Source organism: Somniosus microcephalus, chromosome 2 (assembly GCF_052327205.1).
Source record: "Somniosus microcephalus isolate GS21.2 chromosome 2, FLI_Smic_1.0, whole genome shotgun sequence".
In the NCBI taxonomy this organism is placed as follows: domain Eukaryota; kingdom Metazoa; phylum Chordata; class Chondrichthyes; order Squaliformes; family Somniosidae; genus Somniosus; species Somniosus microcephalus.
Window position 1 is genome coordinate 283,681,316 of NC_140988.1, and position 19,288 is coordinate 283,700,603.

At 47.0% G+C, this 19,288-nt stretch overlaps 1 protein-coding gene across 1 annotated transcript in view; it reads right to left on the bottom strand.

Annotated features, from left to right (window-relative positions):
• Positions 1 to 19,288, bottom strand: part of LOC147123429 (phospholipid-transporting ATPase ID-like) — a 342,460-nt gene that overhangs the window by 134,326 nt on the left and 188,846 nt on the right. The window contains exon 14 of the mRNA XM_085966014.1: positions 14,064 to 14,229. Within this exon, the coding sequence (XP_085822140.1) occupies positions 14,064 to 14,229 (166 nt within the window). The remainder of the gene's footprint in view (positions 1 to 14,063; positions 14,230 to 19,288) is intronic.

Genomic DNA, 19,288 nt, shown 5'->3' on the forward strand with positions numbered 1-19,288 from the left:
GGGTCAGGGGGGCAGGTTAAAATTCCAAAAGTCCTACCCCAATCTGCCTCGAACATGCCCACTTCCGGTTTTAATGGAGGCAGCCGACTAACTTGCTCTCAAGAAGCAGGTCCGTTATTTAAATATGTTAATGAGGCTGCGTGTCTCAGATTGTAGCAGCCATTTAGATTTAACGGCTGCGGGACGGGATTCCAAGGGTTTGGGAAACATGGCAGCTGAAGGGAGGCGAGAAAGGCTGGATCCAGCAGGCAAGTGCCTTTCCAGCACTGCTTGAGGGCCAGGAGGAGCAACAGTGCTAACGTCCATCCCTCCCCATGATCGGCTTCACCCCTGCGATGTCTTCAAACCACCCCCCCGCCCCCCGCTTTAACTTCAACCCACCGACCCACAATCTCCCTCCGACCCACGATGTCTTCAACACCCCCCGCGATTACCTCAACCGACCGACCCACAATCTCCCCGACACGTGATCTCTCCCTCCCCCGTGCTTTCTCCCTCCCTCCTCTGCTCATCTGCGGCCTTCCAGTGCAGACCTTCCCGCCCAACAGTCAGCCAGCCTCTCAATCTGACTTGCCCCCAGCCAGAAAACGTAGAAAAAAAATTCAAATGAGGTCCTGTTGTTAAATTCAGTTAAACCTCCGCATTACCCACATTTCCAGTTTGCTACAACTCTCCCCGTCCCCCCCACCCCCGACTCCCTTCCCGCAAATATCGGGGCCAATGCGCCTTATTAAGGCATAGATCTACCTTAGCAGCAGTATTATACATTGTGGGCTACAACAACAACTTGCATTTATATAGCGCCTTTAATATAGTGTTATCAGACACAATTTGACACCGAGCCACATAAGGAGATTTTAGGACAGGTGACCAAAGACTTGGTAAAAGAGGTAGGTTTTAAGGAGTGACTTAAGGAGGAGAGAGAAATAGAGAGGTAGGAAAGTTTAGGGAGGGAATTCCAGAGCTTGGGGCCTAGACAGCTGAAGGCACAGCTGCTAATGGTGGAGCGAAGGAAATCAGGGATGTACAACAAGCCGGAATTGGAGGCACAGAGATTTTGGAGGGTTGTAGGGCTGGAAGAGGTTACAGAGATACTGGAGTGGCAAGACCATGAAGGTATTTGAACACGAGGATAAGAATTTTAAAAATCAAGGGATTGCCGGAACAGAAGCCAATGTAGGTCAGCAAGCACAGGGGTGATGTGCGAGCGGGACGTAATGAGAGTTAGGATACGGGCAGCAAAGTTTTGGATGGGTGGAATTTATGGAGCGTGGTAGGTGGGAGGTCAGCGAGGGGAGCATTGGAATAGTCAAGTCTAGGGGTAACAAAGGCACGGATGTGGATACCACGCAGATGGACTGAGGCTGGGCCCGAGACGGGCGATGCTACGGAGGGGGAACATAACAACATAAGAATTAGGAGCAGAAGTAGGCCATACGGCCCTTCGAGCATGCTCTGCCATTCAATAAGATCATGGCTGGTCTTGGACCTCAACACTTTCCTGCCCGATCCCCATATCCCTTAAATCCCCTAGTGTCCAAAAATCCATCTATCTCAGCCTTGAATATACTCAACGACACAGCTCTTTGGGGTAGGGAATTCCAAAGATTCACAACCCTCTGAGTGAAGAATTTCCTCCTGATCTCAAATGGCCGACCCCTTATCCTGAGACTAGACCCCCTAGTTCTAGAATCTCCAGCCAGGGAAAACAACCTCTCAGCAACTATCCTGTCAATTCCCCTCAGAATCTTATGTTTCAATGAGTAGGTGGTGTTGGTGATGGAGAAGATATGGGGTCGGAAGTTCAGCTCAAGGTCAAAGGTTGTGAACAGTCTGGTTCAGCCTCAGACAGTGGCCAGGAAGAGGGATGGAGTTGGTGGCTAGGGAACAGATTTTTTTGTGGCAGGGACCGAAGACAGTGGCTTTGGTCTTCCCAATATTTAGTTGGAGAAAATTTATGCTCATCCAGTACTGGATGTCAGACACACAGTGTGACAAATCTGGAATGCACTGCCTGAAAGGGTGGTGGAGGCAGATTCAATCATGGTTTTCAAAAGGGAATTAGATAAGTACCTGAAAGAAAACAAATTGCAGGGCTACGGAGCAAGAACGGGGGATTGGAACTAGCTGAAGTGCTCTTGCAGAGAGCCGGTACGGGCTCAACGGGCCGAATGCCTCCTACTGTGCTGTAACGATTCTATGATTCTATGAAATCAGAGGCATTGGTGGGGTTGAGAGATGTGGTAGTGAGGTTGAGCTGGGTGTTGTCAGCATACATGTGGAACCTGACATTGTGTTTTTGGATGATGTCGCCGAGGGCTAGCACGTAGATGAGAAATAGGAGAGGTCCAACGATAGATCCTTGGGGGACTCCAGAGGTAACCCTGCAGTAGCAGGAAGAGAAGGGAGGAAATAGCGGAGGATCTGACCATCATTTTCCAATCCTCTCTGGCTACAGGTGTGGTACTGGAGGACTGCTAACGTTGCACCGTTGTTTAAAAAGGGAGAAAGGGATAGACTGAGTAATTACAGGTCAGACAGCCTAACCTTGGCGGTGGGCAAATTATTGGAAAAAATTCTGAGGGACAGTATTAATCGTCATTTAGAAAAGGCACGGATTAATCAAGGACAGTCAGCATGGATTTGTTAAGGGAAGGTCATGTCTGACTAATTGATTGAATTTTTTGAGGAGGTAACGAGAAGGGTCGATGAGGGTAGCGCGTTTGATATAGTCTATATGGATTTTAGCAAGGCTTTTGACAAGGTAACACATGGCAGACTGGTCAGAAAAGTAAAAGCCCATGGGATCCAAGGGAAAGTGCAAGTTGGATCCAAAATTGGCTCAGTGGCAGGAAGCAAAGGGTAATGATCGATGGGTGTTTTTGTGACTGGAAGGCTGTTTCCAGTGGGGTTCTGCAGTGCTCAGTCCTAGGTCTCTTGCATTTTGTGGTATATATCAATGATTTAGACTTCAATGTAGGGGGCATGATTAAGAAGTTTGCAGAAGATACAAAAAATGGCTCTGTGGTGAAGGAAGCTGTAGACTGCAGGAAGATATCAATGGACTGGTCAGGTGGGCAGAAAAGTGGCAAATGGTATTCAATCCGGAGAAGTGTGAGGTAATGCATTTGGGGAGGGCTAACAAGGCAAGGGAATACACAATAAATGGTAGGATACTGAGAAGTGTAGAGGAACAGAGGGACCTTGGAGTGCATGTTCACAGATCCCTGAAGGTAGCAGGACAGGTAGATAAGGTGGTTAGGAAGGCATGCGGAATACTTTCCTTTTTAGCCAAGGCCATTGTCGGGAGCTCTGAGAGCGGAGGTTCAGTGAGTATTTAAACTCACTTTCGCGGGCTTTCTTTCACAGGCCATTGTCGGGAGCGGTGTGAGTGGAGGTTCAGTGAGTATTTAAACTCACTTTCGCGGGCTTTCTTTCACAGGCCAGTGTCGGGAGCTGTGAGAGCGGAGGTTCAGTGAGTATTTAAACTCACCTTCGCGGGCTTTTTTTCACAGGCCATTGTCGGGAGCGGTGAGAGCGGAGGTTCAGTGAGTATTTAAACTCACTTTCGCGGGCTTTTTTTCACAGGCCAGTGTCAGTAGCGGTGAGAGCGGAGTTTCAGTGAGTATTTAAACTCACTTTCGCGGTCTTTTTTTCACAGGCTATTGTCGGGAGCGGTGTGAGTGGAGGTTCAGTGAGTATTTAAACTCACTTTCGCGGGCTTTTTTACAGAGGCCATTGTCGGGAGCGGTGAGAGCGGAGTTTCAGTGAGTATTTAAACTCACTTTCGCGGTCTTTTTTTCACAGGCTATTGTCGGGAGCGGTGTGAGTGGAGGTTCAGTGAGTATTTAAACTCACTTTCGCGGGCTTTTTTACAGAGGCCATTGTCGGGAGCGGTGAGAGCGGAGGTTCAGTGAGTATTTAAACTCACTTTCACGGGCTTTTTTACAGGGGCCATTGTCGGGAGCAGTGAGAGTGGAGTTTCAGTGAGTATTTAAACTCACTTTCGCGGGCTTTCTTTCACAGGCCATTGTCGGGAGCGGTGAGAGTGGAGTTTCAGTGAGTATTTAAACTCACTTTCGCGGGCTTTCTTTCACAGGCCATTGTCAGTAGTGGTGAGAGCGGAGGTTCAGTGAGTATTTAAACTCACTTTCGCAGGCTTTTTTACAGAGGCCATTGTCGGGAGAGGTGAGAGCGGAGTTTCAGTGAGTATTTAAACTCACTTTCGCGGGCTTTCTTTTACAGGCCATTGTCGGGAGCGTTGTGAGTGGAGGTTCAGTGAGTATTTAAACTCACTTTCGTGGGCTTTCTTTTACAGGCCATTGTCGGGAGTGGTGAGAGCGGAGGTTCAGTGAGTATTTAAACTCACTTTCGCGGGCTTTTTTTCACAGGCCATTGTCGGGAGCGGTGAGAGCGGAAGTTCGGTGAGTATTTAAACTCACTTTCACAGGCTTTTTTTCACAGGCTTACCAATCTCAGACCGGCGGCGGCATTCCAGAGCCACGTCACGAGTCAAAACGTGATGCGGGCAGGAGGAAGCAGCTGATTGGGTGAGTACGGCCAGGTGAGTATTTATACTACTCTATAGTTTGACAGTTAAGGTTCATAGTTTATAAAGTTTAGAAGATCTTAATTTTGTGGTTATAGTTTCTAAGGTCTCTGTTGTGTAGCGGGGAGTGCTAGGAAACAAGGGCCCTTGAGAATATCATTTAATTGTAGTATAATTGGTGATATTGATTTAATTTAATTAATTAAAGGGTAAGTCATGGCAGCAAAGTTCGGCCCCGTGGGATGCTCCTCCTGCACAATGTGGGAAATCAGGGACACTTCCTGTGTCCCTGACGACCATGTGTGCGGGAAGTGTATCCAGCTGCAGCTACTGGCAGACCGCATTGTGACGCTGGAACTGCGAATGGATACATACTGGAGCATTCGCGATGCTGAGGACGCCGTGGATATCACGTTTAGATCAGCTGGTCACACCGCAGGTAAAGACTGCACAGGCAGGAAGGGAATGGGTGACCGCCAGGCAGAGTAGTAGACACAGGCAGGTAGTGCATGGGTCCCATGTGGCCATCCCAATCTCAAACAGATATATCGCTTTGGATATTGTTGGGGAGAATGGCTTATTGGGGGAAGGCAGCAGCAACCAACTTCCCGTCACCATGGGTGGTTCTGCTGCACCGGACGGGAGGAAAAAGAGCGGGAGAGCTATAGCGATAGGGGATTCTATTGTAAGGGGAATAGATAGGCGTTTCTGCGGCTGCAAACAAGACTTCAGGATGGTATGTTGCCTCCCTGGTGCAAGGGTCAAGGATGTCTCGGAGCGGCTGCAGGGCATTCTGGAGGGGGAGGGTGAACAGCCAGTTGTCGTGGTGCATATAGGTACCAACGATATAGGTAAAAAATGGGATGAGGTCCTAAAAGCTGAATATAGGGAGTTAGGAGGTAAATTAAAAAATAGGACCTCAAAGGTAGTAATCTCAGGATTGCAACCAGTGCCACGTGCTAGTCAGTGTAGAAATAGAAGGATATTTCAGATGAATACGTGGCTAGAAGAATGGTGCAAGGGGAGGGATTCAAATTCCTGGGACATTGGAACCGGTTCTGGGGGAGGTGGGACCAGTACAAACTGGACGGTTTGCACCTGGACAGGACCAGGACCGATGTCCTAGGGGGAGTGTTTGCTAGTGCTCTGGGGGAGGGTTTAAACTAAAATGGCAGGGGGTTGGGAACCTGAGCAGGGAGACAGAGGAAAGGCAAGCAAGGATAGAAGCAAAAGGCAGGAAGGAGAAAAGCAAAAGTGGAAGTCAGAAAAATCACGGTTGTAAATCAAACATGGCTGCAGTAAACAATAATTCTAAAAGGTCTAAGAGTGTTAAGAAAACAAGCCTGAAGGCTTTGTGTCTTAATGCGAGGAGCATTCGTAATAAGGTGGATGAATTAGCTGCGCAAATAGATGTAAACAGATAGGCCTAGAAATTCAGTGGCCTGCGCCACCAGTTAGCGCCCAAAGAGGGCACTCAGTGGCTTTAGCGCCACTGGCCACACCTCCCGCGATATTTAGCGGGGCGCTAATGGCGGCATTAGCCTGTAGCGCTGCGCCGCCACCGATGACGTCATAGGCCATATGATATAATTGGGATTACAGAGACATGGCTCCAGGGTGACCAAGGCTGGGAATTCAACATCCAGGGGTATTCAATATTCAGGAAGGACAGGCAAAAAGGTAAAGGCGGTGGGGTAGCATTGCTAGTTAAAGAGGAGATTAACACAATATTAAGGAAGGATATTGGCCTAGAAATTCAGTTGGGCCCCGTTTGGGGCGCCAAGCTCGCCTGGGCGCCGGAATTATCGCTGCGAGCGGAGCCACTAGCGCCATCCCGATATTCAGTTTCAGCGCCCCAAACGGAAGCGGGCCGCTACTCGAGGCTCCTAGCGTCCCGCTTGGGGCGCAGAAACTGATTATCGCAGCGCAACGTGCCGCAGCGCCACACGCTGCGGCATGGCACGCTGCGGTACTGCAGGCCTTCCTCCCACTGTTAAGGGGGAGGTGCCTGCAACAGCGCGAGCCCCGCTCGCGAGTGCCGGCAAATGAGCCCGGCACCAAGGAGAAGTGCCGGCCTCTCGGGAAACAGCCAGCAATGCCGTGGGGGGGGGGGTGGTTTAGGAGGCCGGGGACGGAGGTGCTGGCAGGCGGCCGCGGAAAAAGTGGCCGCCCTGCACCTCCACCTTAATTTGTGCCGCTACCGCCACAGGTAGGCCCTGTGAACCGGTCGCAAATCATTAAGAGGCGGGCGCGACCAAATATGGTGATCGGGGAGGGAGCGGGGCGCTGCGCACACCGATGACATCATCGGTGGCGGCGCAGCGCTACAGGCTAACGCCGCCATTAGCGCCCCGCTAAATATCGCGGGAGGTGTGGCCAGTGGCGCTAAAGCCACTGAGTGCCCTCTTTGGGCACTAACTGGTGGCGCAGCCCACTGAATTTCTAGGCCATTAGCTCTGATGATGTGGAATCTGTATGGGTAGAGCTGAGAAATAGCAAGGGGCAGAAAACATTAGTGGGAGTTGTATACAGACCCCCAAACAGTAATGCTGAGGTTGGGGATGGCATTAAACGGGAAATTAGAGATTCATGCAATAAGGGCACAGCAGTTATCATGGGAGACTTTAATCTACATAGAGATTGGTCTAACCAAATTAGTAACAATACTGTGGAAGAGGAATTCCTAGAGTGTATACGGGATGGTTTCCTGGACCAATATGTCGATGAACCAACTAGAGATCAGGCCATCTTAGACTGTGTATTATGTAATGGGAAAGGATTAATTAGCAATCTTGTTGTGCGAGGCCCCTTGGGGAGGAGCGATCATAATATGATAGAATTCTTCATTAAGATGGAGAGTAAAGTAGTTGATCCAGAGACTTGGGTACTGAATTTAAATAAAGGAAACTACGATAGTATGAGGCACGAGTTGGCTAGGATGGATTGGGGAATGTTACTTAAAGGGTTGATGGTGAATAGGCAATGGCAAACATTTAAAGATCACATGGATGAACTAGAGAATTTGTTCATCCCTGTTTGGCATAAAAATAAAACAAAAAAGGTGACTCAACCGTGGCTAACAAGGGAAATAAGGGATAGCATAAGATCCAAGGAGAGGACATATAAATTGGCCAGAAAAAGCAGCAAACCTGAGGATTGGGAGCAGTTTAGGATTCAGCAAAGGAGGACAAAGGGAAAATTAAGAGGGGGAAAATAGAGTATGAGAGTAAGCTTGCAGGAAACATAAAAACTGACTGTAAAAGCTTCTATAGATATGTGAAGAGAAAAAGATTGGTAAAGTCAAGCGTAAGTCCCTTGCAGTCAGAATCAGGTGAATTTATAATGGGGAACAAACACATGGAAGACCAATTAAATACATACTTTGGTTCTGTCTTCACAAAGGAGGACACAAATAAACTCCCAGCGATGTCGGGGAACATAGGGTCTAATGAGAGGGAGGAACTGAATGAAATCAGTATTTGTAGGGAAATGGTGTTAGGGAAATTGATGGGATTGAAGGCCGATAAATCCCCAGGGCCTGATAATCTACATCCTAGGGTACTTAAGGAAGTGGCCCTAGAAATAGTAGATGCATTGCTGGTCATCTTCCAAAATTCTATAGACTCTGGAACAGTTCCCATGGATTGGAGGGTAGCTAATGTAACCCCACTATTTAAAAAAGGTGATAGAGAGAAAACGGGAAATTATAGACCGGTAAGCCTGACATCGGTAGTGGGGAAAATGCTAGAGTCCATTATAAAAGATGTAATAGCAGAGCACTTGGAAAACAGTGACAGGATCGGACAAAGTCAACATGGATTTACAAAAGGTAAATCATGCTTGACTAATCTACTGGAATTTTTTGAGGATGTAACTGGTAGAATAGATAAGGGAGAACCAGTGGATGTGGTGTATTTGGACTTACAGAAGGCTTTCGATAAGGTCCCGCATAAGAGACTAGCGTGCAAAGTTAAAGCACATGGGATTGGATCGAGAACTGGTTGGCAGACAGGAAGCAAAGAGTTGGAATAAACGGGTCTTTTTCCGAGTGGAAGGCAGTGACTAGTGGGGTACCGCAGGGATCAGTGCTAGGACCCCAGCTATTCACAATATATATTAATGATCTAGACGAGGGAACTAGATGTAATATCTCCAAGTTTGCAGATGACACAAAGCTGGGTGGGCGTGTGTGCTGTGAGGAGGATGCCAAGAAACTCCAGTATGATTTGGACAGGTTGGGCGATTGGCAGATGCATGGCAGATGCAGTGTAATGTGAATAAATACGAGGTTATCCACTTTGGTAGCAAAAACAGGAAAGCAGATTATTATCTGAACGGCAATAGATTGGGAAAAGGGGAAGTGCAACGAGACCTGGGTGTCCTTGTATACCAGTCGCTGAAGGTAAGCATGCAGGTGCAGCAGGCGGTTAAGAAGGCAAATGGTATGCTGGCCTTCATAGCGAGAGGATTCGAGTACAGGAGCAAGGATGTCTTGCTGCAGTTGTACAGGGCCTTGGTGAGACCACACCTTGAGTATTGTGTGCAGTTTTGGTCACCTTATCTGAGGAAGCATGTTCTTGCCATGGAAGGAGTTCAGCGAAGATTCACCAGACTGATACCTGGGATGGCAGGAATGACGTATGAAGAGAGATTGGGTCGATTAGGCTTATATTCGCTAGAATTTAGAAGAATGAGAGGGGATCTGATTGAAACATAAAATTCTACCAGGACTAGACAGACTAGATGCAGGAAGGCTGTTCCTGATGGCGGGGGAGTCCAGAACCAGGGGTCACAGTCTAATGATAAGGGGTAAGCCATTTAGGATTGAGATGAAGAGAAATTTCTTCACCCAGAGTGGTGAGCCTGTGGAATTCTCTACCACAGAAGACAGTTGAGGCCAATTCATTAAATATATTCAAGAAGGAGTTAGATATATTTCTTAAGGCTAAGGGGATCAAGGGATATGGGAGAAAGCAGGGACAGGGTACTGAATTTGGATGATCAGCCATGATCGCACTGAATGGCGGAGCAGGCTCGAGGGGCTGAATGGCCTACTCCTGCTCCTATGTTTCTATAAGTCAGGGAGGTTATGCTGGAATTGTATAAAACACTAGTTAGGCTACAGCTAGAGTACTGTTACAGTTCTGGTCACCACATTACAGGAAAGCTTTGATTGCACTAGGGAGGGTACAGAGGAGATTTACGAGGATGTTGCCTGGACTGGTGAATTTTAGCTATGAGGAAAGATTCGATAGGCTAGGGTTGTTTTCTTTGGAACAGTGGAACCTGAGGGGAGACTTAATTGAGCTGTATAAAATTATGAGGGGCCTAGATAGAGTGGATAGGAAGGACCTATTTTCTTAGCAGAGAGTTCACTAACCAGGGGCATAGATTTAAAGTAACTGGTAGAAGGATTAGAGGGGAGTTGAGGAAATCCTTTTTCACCCAGAGGGTGGTGGGGGCTTGGAACACACTGCTTGAAAGAATGGTAGATGCTGAAACCGTTATTGCAGTTAAAAAGTACTTCGATATGCACTTGAAGTGCCATAACCTACAAGGTTACGGACCAAGGGCTGGAAAGTGGGATTCGGCTGGATAGTTCTTTTTCAGCTGGCACAGACACAATGGGCTCGGATTGCATCGGGTCGTTGAGGCGGGATTGGAGGCATGTGGGGGGTTAAAATCGCAAAATCGGGGGGCACGAACCCATCCCGTCCCAACCTGCCTCCATGCCTGTTTCACAGGAGGCGGGTACCCGACCTGTGCTGGGAGCCGCCTCCCCGAGGCGGGAAGGGGATTAGTGCCAATTAACTGCCTGTTAGCAGGCAGTTTTTAGCCTAATCCCTATTTTTATCCCTGAAGCGTGGGCTTCCCGACGGCTCCAAACCATGCTAAGTTAGCGAGGCGGACCGTCGGGCTGAAGGACTTGGAGGGTTCGAGATGTCCGGTGTTCAGGCGAGTGATGGGTGCATGAGTGCAGAGGTAAGTGTGTTTGGTGTGTGTAAAGTGTTTAAATAAGTTTTACTTACCTTTGCAGCCTTCCTTCCTTCAGGTCTCGGGAGTCCCTCATCTCACCGGCACAGCAAGCAGAATGGCCGCGAGCTGTCAAAATCTGCAGCATTCAGCTTTCTGTTCTGGAGAGATCTCTAAATCAGCCTGAGAGGAAGGAATTAACTTAGAGTACAGATTGTCAGTGTTTGACAGCTTCAAAGAGCTGTCAAACGCTGATATTTCATCTGTCACCTGTTGCTGGGTGGCCCTTAATTGGCCTGCTGAGCTCGCTGGGTGGGCTCAACAAGGTCAATCAAGTGAAAATCGAGTGGGTTGGCCACAACTCAATGGAGGCGGGACAACAACCCCAAAAGTTGTAGTCTCGCCTCCTACACGCCTCCATTGATAAAATCCAGCCCAATGGGTCGAATGGCCTTCCTTCTGTGCCATAAATTTCTATGATTAAAGGAGATTCTCTGGCTACAGGAAAGGGCAGTTCCACCCAGCTGGACAATGGAGGAGGTATTGGAGGAGGGTGGTATGGTCAACTGTTTTAAAGGCTGCAAATAGGTCGAGAAGGATGAAATGGGATAGTTCACCATGGTCAGTCATGTAAGATGTAATTTATGACTGATAAGTTTCAGTGCTGTGGCAGGGGCTGAAACCTAATTGGAGGGATGTAAATGTGAAGTTGCGGGAAAGATGGGCATGGATTTAGAAAATGACAATAAGTTCAAGGATATTGGAGAGGGAAGGGAGGTTGCAGATGGGGCGATAGTTTGCAAGGACAGAGGTACAAGGGTGGGGTTTTTGAGGAGTGCGATGATGACAGCTCTTTCAAGGAGCAGGCATAAGCACGACAGTTTGAATGGCCTCCTTCTGTGCTGATTAGGCCTCAGCTGGAGTATTGTGTACAAATCTGGGCACCACACTTTAGGAAGGATGTCAAGGCCTTGCAGAGGGTGCAGAGGAGGTTTACCAGGATGATACCAGGGATGATGGACTTCAGTTATGTGGTGAGATTGGAGAAGCTGAGATTGTTCTCCTTTGAACAGAGAAGGTTAAAGGGAGACCTAATAGAGCTATTCAAAATTAGGTTTTGATAGAGCAAGTAGAGAGGAACAGTTTCCTCTGGCAAGTGGGTTGGTAACCAGAGGTCATAGATTTAAAATAATTGGCAAAAGAACTCGAGGGGAAATGAGGAGAGTTTTTTTCACACAAAGAGTTGTTGCGATCTGGAACGCACTACCTGAAAGGGCGGTGGGATCAGATTATTTCAACTTGAAAAGGCCTCAGCTTCTTCTTGAAAAAAGGCTGAGGGTTGACCTAATAGAGGTAATTAAAATTATGAAAATTTTTGATAGAGTGGATACAGAGACAATGTTTCCACTTGTGGGGAAGAGCATAACTAGAGGCCATCAATATAAGATAGTCACCAAGAAATCCAATAGGGAATTCAGAAGAAACTTCTTTACCCAAAGAGTGGTGAGAATGTGGAACTCGCTACCACAGAGAGTGGTTGAAGCAAATAGTATGGATGCATTTTAAGGGGAGGCTAGATAAGCATATGAGAGAAAAGGGAATCGAGGGTTATGCTGATAGATTTAAATGAGGAAAGACGGGAGGAAGCTCGTGTGGAGCATAAACGCTGGCATGGACTGGTTGGCCCGAATGGCCTGTTTCTGTGCCGTATATCCTATGTAATCCTATGAATCATGGTCTATACTGTGCTTACATTCTCAAGCTGTTGGCCTCACCTGGTTGAATATCGCGGGCTCAATTGGAACCACCTGTTCTTAATGCTGCACCCGTTGATGGTTTTAGGATTCATCCATGGACACTGAAGACTCCAGGACAGGTGAAGAGATTTGGACCAGGTCTGGAGCAGGTAAGGGTGGTCTGTGTCATGCTGGACCTATTCTATTCTTTGGAATTCTCTACCCCAGAGGGCTGTAGATGCTCAGTCGTTGAGTATATTCAAGACAGAGATCGATACATTTTTGGATACAAAAGGAACCAAGGGATATGGGGATAGTGCGGGAAGGTGGAGTTGAGGTAGAAGATCAGCCATGATGTTATTGAATGGCAGAGCAGGCTCAAATGAGTGACCTACTCCTGCTCCTACTTCTTATGTTCTTATGCTAGTCTGTTTTGCTTTTTTCCTCCATTTTGTTCGTGTTCTTTCTACGCTATTCTTTGTTCTGTTGTTGTTTGTCCCTTCCATAGAAACATAGAAGATAGGAGCAGGAGTAGGCCATTCGACCCCTCGAGCCTGTTCCGCCATTTAATGAGATCATGGCTGATCATCCAAATTCAGTACCCTGTCCCTGCTTTCTCCCCATATCCCTTGATCCCCTTAGCCTTAAGAAATATATCTAACTCCTTCTTGAATATATTTAATGAATTGGCCTCAACTGCCTTCTGTGGTAGAGAATTCCACAGGTTCACCACCCTCTGGGTGAAGAAATTCCTCCTCATCTCAGTCCTAAATGGCTTACCCCTTATCCTTAAACTGTGACCCCTGGTTCTAGACTCCCCACCTTCAGGAACATCCTTCCTGCATCTAGTCTGTCTAGTCCTGTTAGAATTTTATACATTTCAATGAGATCCCCTCTCATTCTTCTAAACTCTAGCGAATATAAGCCTAATCGACCCAATCTCTCTTCATACATCATATCTGCCATCCCAGGTATCAGTCTGGTGAATCTTCACTGCACTCCCTCCATGGCAAGAACATCCTTCCTCAGATAAGGCGACCAAAGCTGCACACAATACTCAAGGTATGGTCTCACCAAGGCCCTGTACAACTGCAGCAAGACATCCTTGCTCCTGTGCTCGAATCCTCTCGCTATGAAGACCAACATACCATTTGCCTTCTTAACCGCCTGCTGCACCTGCATGCTTACCTTCAGCGACTGGTGCACAAGGACACCCAGGTCTCGTTGCACTTCCCCTTCTCCCAATCTATTGCCGTTCAGATAATAATCTGTCTTCCTGTTTTTGCCACCAAAGTGGATAACCTCGCATTTATCCACATTATACTGCATCTGCCATGCGTCTGCCCAATCACCCAACCTGTCCAAATCATACTGGAGTTTCTCCGCATCCTCCTCACAGCACACACGCCCACCCAGCTTTGTGTCATCTGCAAACTTGGAGATATTACATCTCGTTCCCTCGGCTACGTCATTAATATATATTGTGACTAGCTGAGGTCCTAGCACCGATCCCTGCGGTACCCCACTAGTCATTGCCTGCCACTCGTAGTTTTTTATGGATTTTGTCTCTCCTCTCTGCCCCTGTGTCCTGGTGCCCTCCCCCCTGCTAAATTAGTTTAAACCCTCCCCCGCATGCTTATTTATCGCTTGTGTATTAAAGTGAAAACTAGCGGTACTTCCAATATTGGAAAGAAAATGCCAAAATGTTTCAAATAGTTTCCTTCAGAGAGGAAAGTAAAATTCAACTCATTTTCTCATCCTTATTAGTGAACCTCCTCTTACTCAAGAATAACAACAATTCTTACCTTTCTCCTTTTCCTCAGGCATCACTGTATGACAAAGTGAAAGCAGACGAAAAAATTCATGGACTTTTGGGTCACCAATTTTAACAGCTTCCACGAGACTGTGGTCATAGAACACAAATTTCGGATCTGCCATAGTATTAAATGAAAAGTCCACTTTCTCTGTTTTCTGTGGAGATGAAACATATGAAAATATTTTAACTTTTTCCAAATACATTCTTATTTATTGCTTGTGTATTAAAGTGGAAAGAACTACTAACATGTGAACTCTAAAGTTGCCAACAGGACAAGGGAAATTACCATTTCCAAGAGGCAACCAGTATGATGTTGTGATAAAGTATAGTAACAAAGCTGTTGCAACATCAGGTGTACAGTTTAGAATGTTTAATTTCCTTCAGCAGATGATTCCATTTAATGGGAGTGGAACAATATAGGTTGATTGATCATTTTCATTAGTTCTAACACACAATTATGAAGTGTAGTACGTACAAGGCCTTATGCGCAAATTAAATAAAATTGCAAGAACATGAAATGCTGTATGAATTAAATATTTATATAATAAAACAAAACAATAGCACATTTATCATATCATCAAACAAACATATCAATCCAATACATCAACATCGTATAATCCAGGAATACATACAACCTAAACATTTTGGGGTAATTTTAACCTAACTCGCTGGACGGGAAACCCACAGGATCAGGTGGAACGCCGGTTTGACTTCAATGGAGAGTAAAATCGGACAGGTTGTAATACCAGCATTCAATCTGACCTTGTCAGATTCCCAATGGGCGGGTTAGGTTAAAATTGCCCCCTTTCTCTTTATTGTAAAGACATTAACCTATTTTGCACACTTTTGATGCAACTCAGTATGCCTGCTTGAAAATAATAGAAATTGCTGTAGTCTCATGTTTCATCGGCATTAAAGAAATCCTTTGGCACGTAGCCCTTGATTAAAGTCACTGGGACAGTTTTCTACTATGTATGGTGGAGATATTAAAATCTCTAGGGCAGCTTTTAGCAAGCTATCTGCTAAGACTTCTTGCTCTCTATGCACTTCATCCTTCGATGTATCAACACTATTTGGAAGTGTGCATGTATGTCATCTATTTTTCCTTCCTGTGTGTAGCATTTTACACTCATCTGCATTAAATTGTTCTGCCCATTTACAAATTTTGTCCAACTCATTCTGCAATTTCCAAGCTGCCTCTTCCAATTCCACCGGCCATCTAGTTTGGTATCATCTGCAAATTTGACCATTTTGCATAAGTTTCTGAATCCAGGGTATTTATGTAAACAATAGTGGTCCTAGCCCTGAGGTATCTCGCTCAGTATTTCCACCACTCTGACATAATTCCTCTAATGAGTACTCTTTATTTCCTACACGTCAGCCAGTTTCTTATTCATTACCAGGGTTTACCCAGAATCCCCAGTTTTGAGTTTAATTAATAGTTTTTATGTGGAACTTTATTAAAAGCCTTTTGGAAGTATATATACACCATGTAGTAGGGTTTGCGACAGTCCACTCCGGTTGTCAGTTCCTCAAAGAAGTTGAGGAGGTTGGTCAGTGTTGATCGCTGTTTACTAAGTTACTATTGTACAGATAATCTGCAAGTTTACTGTTGATAATCAATTCCATTATTTTACATGTAATTGAAGTAATTCGTCCACAGTTGTCTGTCTGTTTTGTCACTCTTTTTGAATATGGGTATTACGTTAGCCTGTTAACAATCTACTCATACCTCACCAGTGTCCATTGCCTCAGTCGTAATAATTGTCAGTGTTTCACAAACCTCTTTCTGAGTCTCTCAGTACTTTAGGATAAATACCATCTATCCCTGGAGATTTATTTGTTTTGAGCCCATTTAGCCGATCTAGGACTTCTATCTCATTTACATCAAAGTCATTGATTTTTGTTTGGGGAAAACCTGTTGCTCATGTTTTTCATTCTGAATACTTGGAAGAAGTAGTCATTCAGAATATTTATTATTTTGTTCTGATTCTCAGTTTAAAAGTCTATTTGCATCTTTTATTGTATTCATCTCCTCTATGACTTCTTGCTATTATGGTACTGAAAGTTCTTTTATTTTATGCTTAGCCCCAGCTGCTATACATTTCTCTAGGCCTTTTTTTTGCCCATTTGATCATCCTTTTAAAGTGTTTCTTCATTTTTTTATATTCATCCCAGTGAGCCCTTCTCCTTTCTTCAGGATTTGTACAATCCATTTTTCATCTCACTTTTAATGAGTTTGTTAACTAGGATAATTCTGTTAATCACTGATTCTCTTAGTTGGACTTTAGTATGCATTTTATTACTTAATTATTAGCCTAATTGATTTAAAATATAATTTAATGGGTTTATTAAAAAAATTCTGCTTGTAGTTGTCCCTATTTTTCCCTATTCTGGGGTCGAAAGTCATCAGCTCTTCTGGCACATTCCTGACAGGTGTGTGGTGGATGGGCCTGAAAATAAGATGAGATCTGGAAATGTTGGAAAGTCCTACAGGTGATTATAAAGGGCCTCTGCCCATCCCTTATAAGGCCAGTGAGTGGAGGGGCAGGGTCGAGATGGGAACTCCCTACGTTGAGAGTCCTGCAACCTCTGCCTAGTATGCCAAGAAGAAAGACCTCTTCAACAGCGCATATGCGTCCCACTTTGGCGACTGGCCTTGATCCCAAAAGATTTCAGGTATGTGAGGTTTCTTTATCAATTCAGTTAATTCAGAATGTTTCCATGGAGGGTCACTGGCATCCTTTCATTGGCCTGAGCAGCAAGGCCACATTTTATGGTATCCTACTGTAGGCAGGTGCTCTCAGCTGGTGAAAGTTCTGCTGAGGCCTTATAGGGGGCTTAGAGAACGGAATTCCCAGATTAGCCAAGGAACTCCCCAGGCATATAGGCTCGACGAATGTAACAGATTTGCCCAAGGATCTCTCCACCCGACAGTGGTAGGTATTGGGCAGAAACATGCATCCTACCATTCATTGGCATATCAAGACCCCAAAATGTTGCACCACTGGCTCACCTCAGCCAGAATATCTTTATTTTTAAGGGTGAATTTTAGGTGGGAAAGGAATACGATGCAGTCTGTGGCAATGCTAACAGGGACAACTATCTCACAAATTTGACCCTGGTGGTGTAAGGATAGAATTTGAAAAACTCTACTCTGGGTCCTAATGGGTTGGTCAGAGATTTTCCATAGCCTAATGCTCAACCAACCTTCTTTCAGCAAGTAAGATAAAAAAACATCTATAAATGCTGAAAATAAAACTCCAAGGCCTAGAAATTGGGTATAGCCCCGCTTGAGGCGTTAGAACTGGCGCTGCGCAAAGTTTATAGCCAGACGAAACTTATCGCCGCCTGGCGCGATATTGGGTTGCATCGCCCCCAAAGGTGATTGAGGCGCGAATTCAGATGTTGCATGGGCCTCCTAAGGCGCGAAACTTCCGGCGCTACCCAATATCGGCGCGGACGGGCGCAGCGCAGGTGATCTCAATTACCGATAACCACGAGACGGCCGGCTCTTAAAGGGGTGGGTCAGTCAGCCTCAGCTTCCACACTCATCGCCCTGTAGGCCTCAGAATCGGCGCACGCCCTTCTCTGGCGCAAAAAACTTGGTCAAGATGGAGAAGGTGAGACAGAGAGCAGAGCGCTTCAGCACTGAGGCTCTGGAGCAGTTGGTGGCCGCAGTGGAGCGCTGTTGAGATGTTCTCTATCCTGACAATGGCAGGAGGCTGAATCAAAAGGACTACCGCCGAGCTTGGAGGGATGTTTGTCAGAGGGTCAACTCTAGCAGCATGGCGACCAGGAGCCCTGTTCAGTACAGGAAGAAATTCAACGACCTCACTTGGGTCGTGAGGGTGAGTGGTGTTTATGCAAACTTCTGATTCCCTCCATCTGCACCTGACTTCATGGCTACAGGGTGCGCGATGCCCCAGTGGCCATGTGTCAGCAAGCACCCATGGCCCTTTCTGGGCACACACATGCACATTTGACTCAGGGCATCATGTAAGGGCTCTTGCACCATGGGGGGCATGAGATGATCACTCAGGGCGTCATGTAAGGGCTCTTGCACCATGGGGGGAATGAGATGATCACTCAGGGCATCATGTAAGGGCTCTTGCACCATGGGGGGCATGAGATGATCACTCAGGGCGTCATGTAAGGGCTCTTGCACCATGGGGGGCATGAGATGATCACTCAGGGCATCATGTAAGGGCTCTTGCACCATGGGGGGCATGAGATGATCACTCAGGGCGTCATGTAACAGAACTTCCCCTTCTTTCCCCTGCAGTCCAAGCTGGCGACGATTCGCAAGGACCAGCTTCGAACCGGTGGAGGACCTCCACAAGTGGTCACTCTGATGGATCTCGAGGAGAGAGTCCACCAGATTCTTGGAGGACGTCTGAGTGGTCCTGTTACCACTGCAGCTGCCGACCCCATTGTCGACAGTGATGGTAAGGATCACACCTTTTTCAGCTGTCTCCTTCCACTTGGTCCCCCCGCCAGCATGCTTTCTCACTGTGGAGCCATGTCATAGCCTTGCCGCAATCTGGCATGCCTTGCTGCCAACCTGTCCTTTTGCTAAAGCCACTCTTCCACCTCCCTGCTTTCAGATGCTGCATCACCAGCTCGGGATTCGGGCCCTGAAGCTGCCAGTGCCAGTGCCTCCGGAGGCGAGGATCAGGAGGAAGCCGCACCATCCGTTCCAGCTGCAGGGGAGCCAACATATCTGCAGACTGGGGATAGTAGCTCCCTGGAGGGGAGGGGGTGGGGCTCTGATGAGGAGCCAGTTGCCGGAACAAGCGGCCTGCATCAACGCGAGGGGGGTAGGCAAGTTCGGGCACCGGCTCCCCGGAGGGCGAGGCAGGGAGCGATGACTGCTGCACAGAGTGCAGAGGAGGTGCGTAGCCTGGCTGAAATGAGCACCCAGGCCCGGCTCAGGCACACTGAGCTTATGACTGCAGTGGGGAGGATGCCTCAGTTGATAGAAACACTGGCAAAGAGTGTGCTGGACTTTGGCGCTGCAATGGAGAGGACTGTAAAGGGCTTCGGGGCAGCAATGGAGAGGACTGTCCAGGGCTTCGAGGCCGCTATGGAAAGGACTGTTCAGAGCTTCGGACAATCCCTGGAAAGGTCTGTCCAGGGCTTGTCCGAGGCAGTGGAACGGACTGCTCCGTCCTTGTCCGAAGCAATGGCGAGAACTGTCCAGGGCTTCTCCGA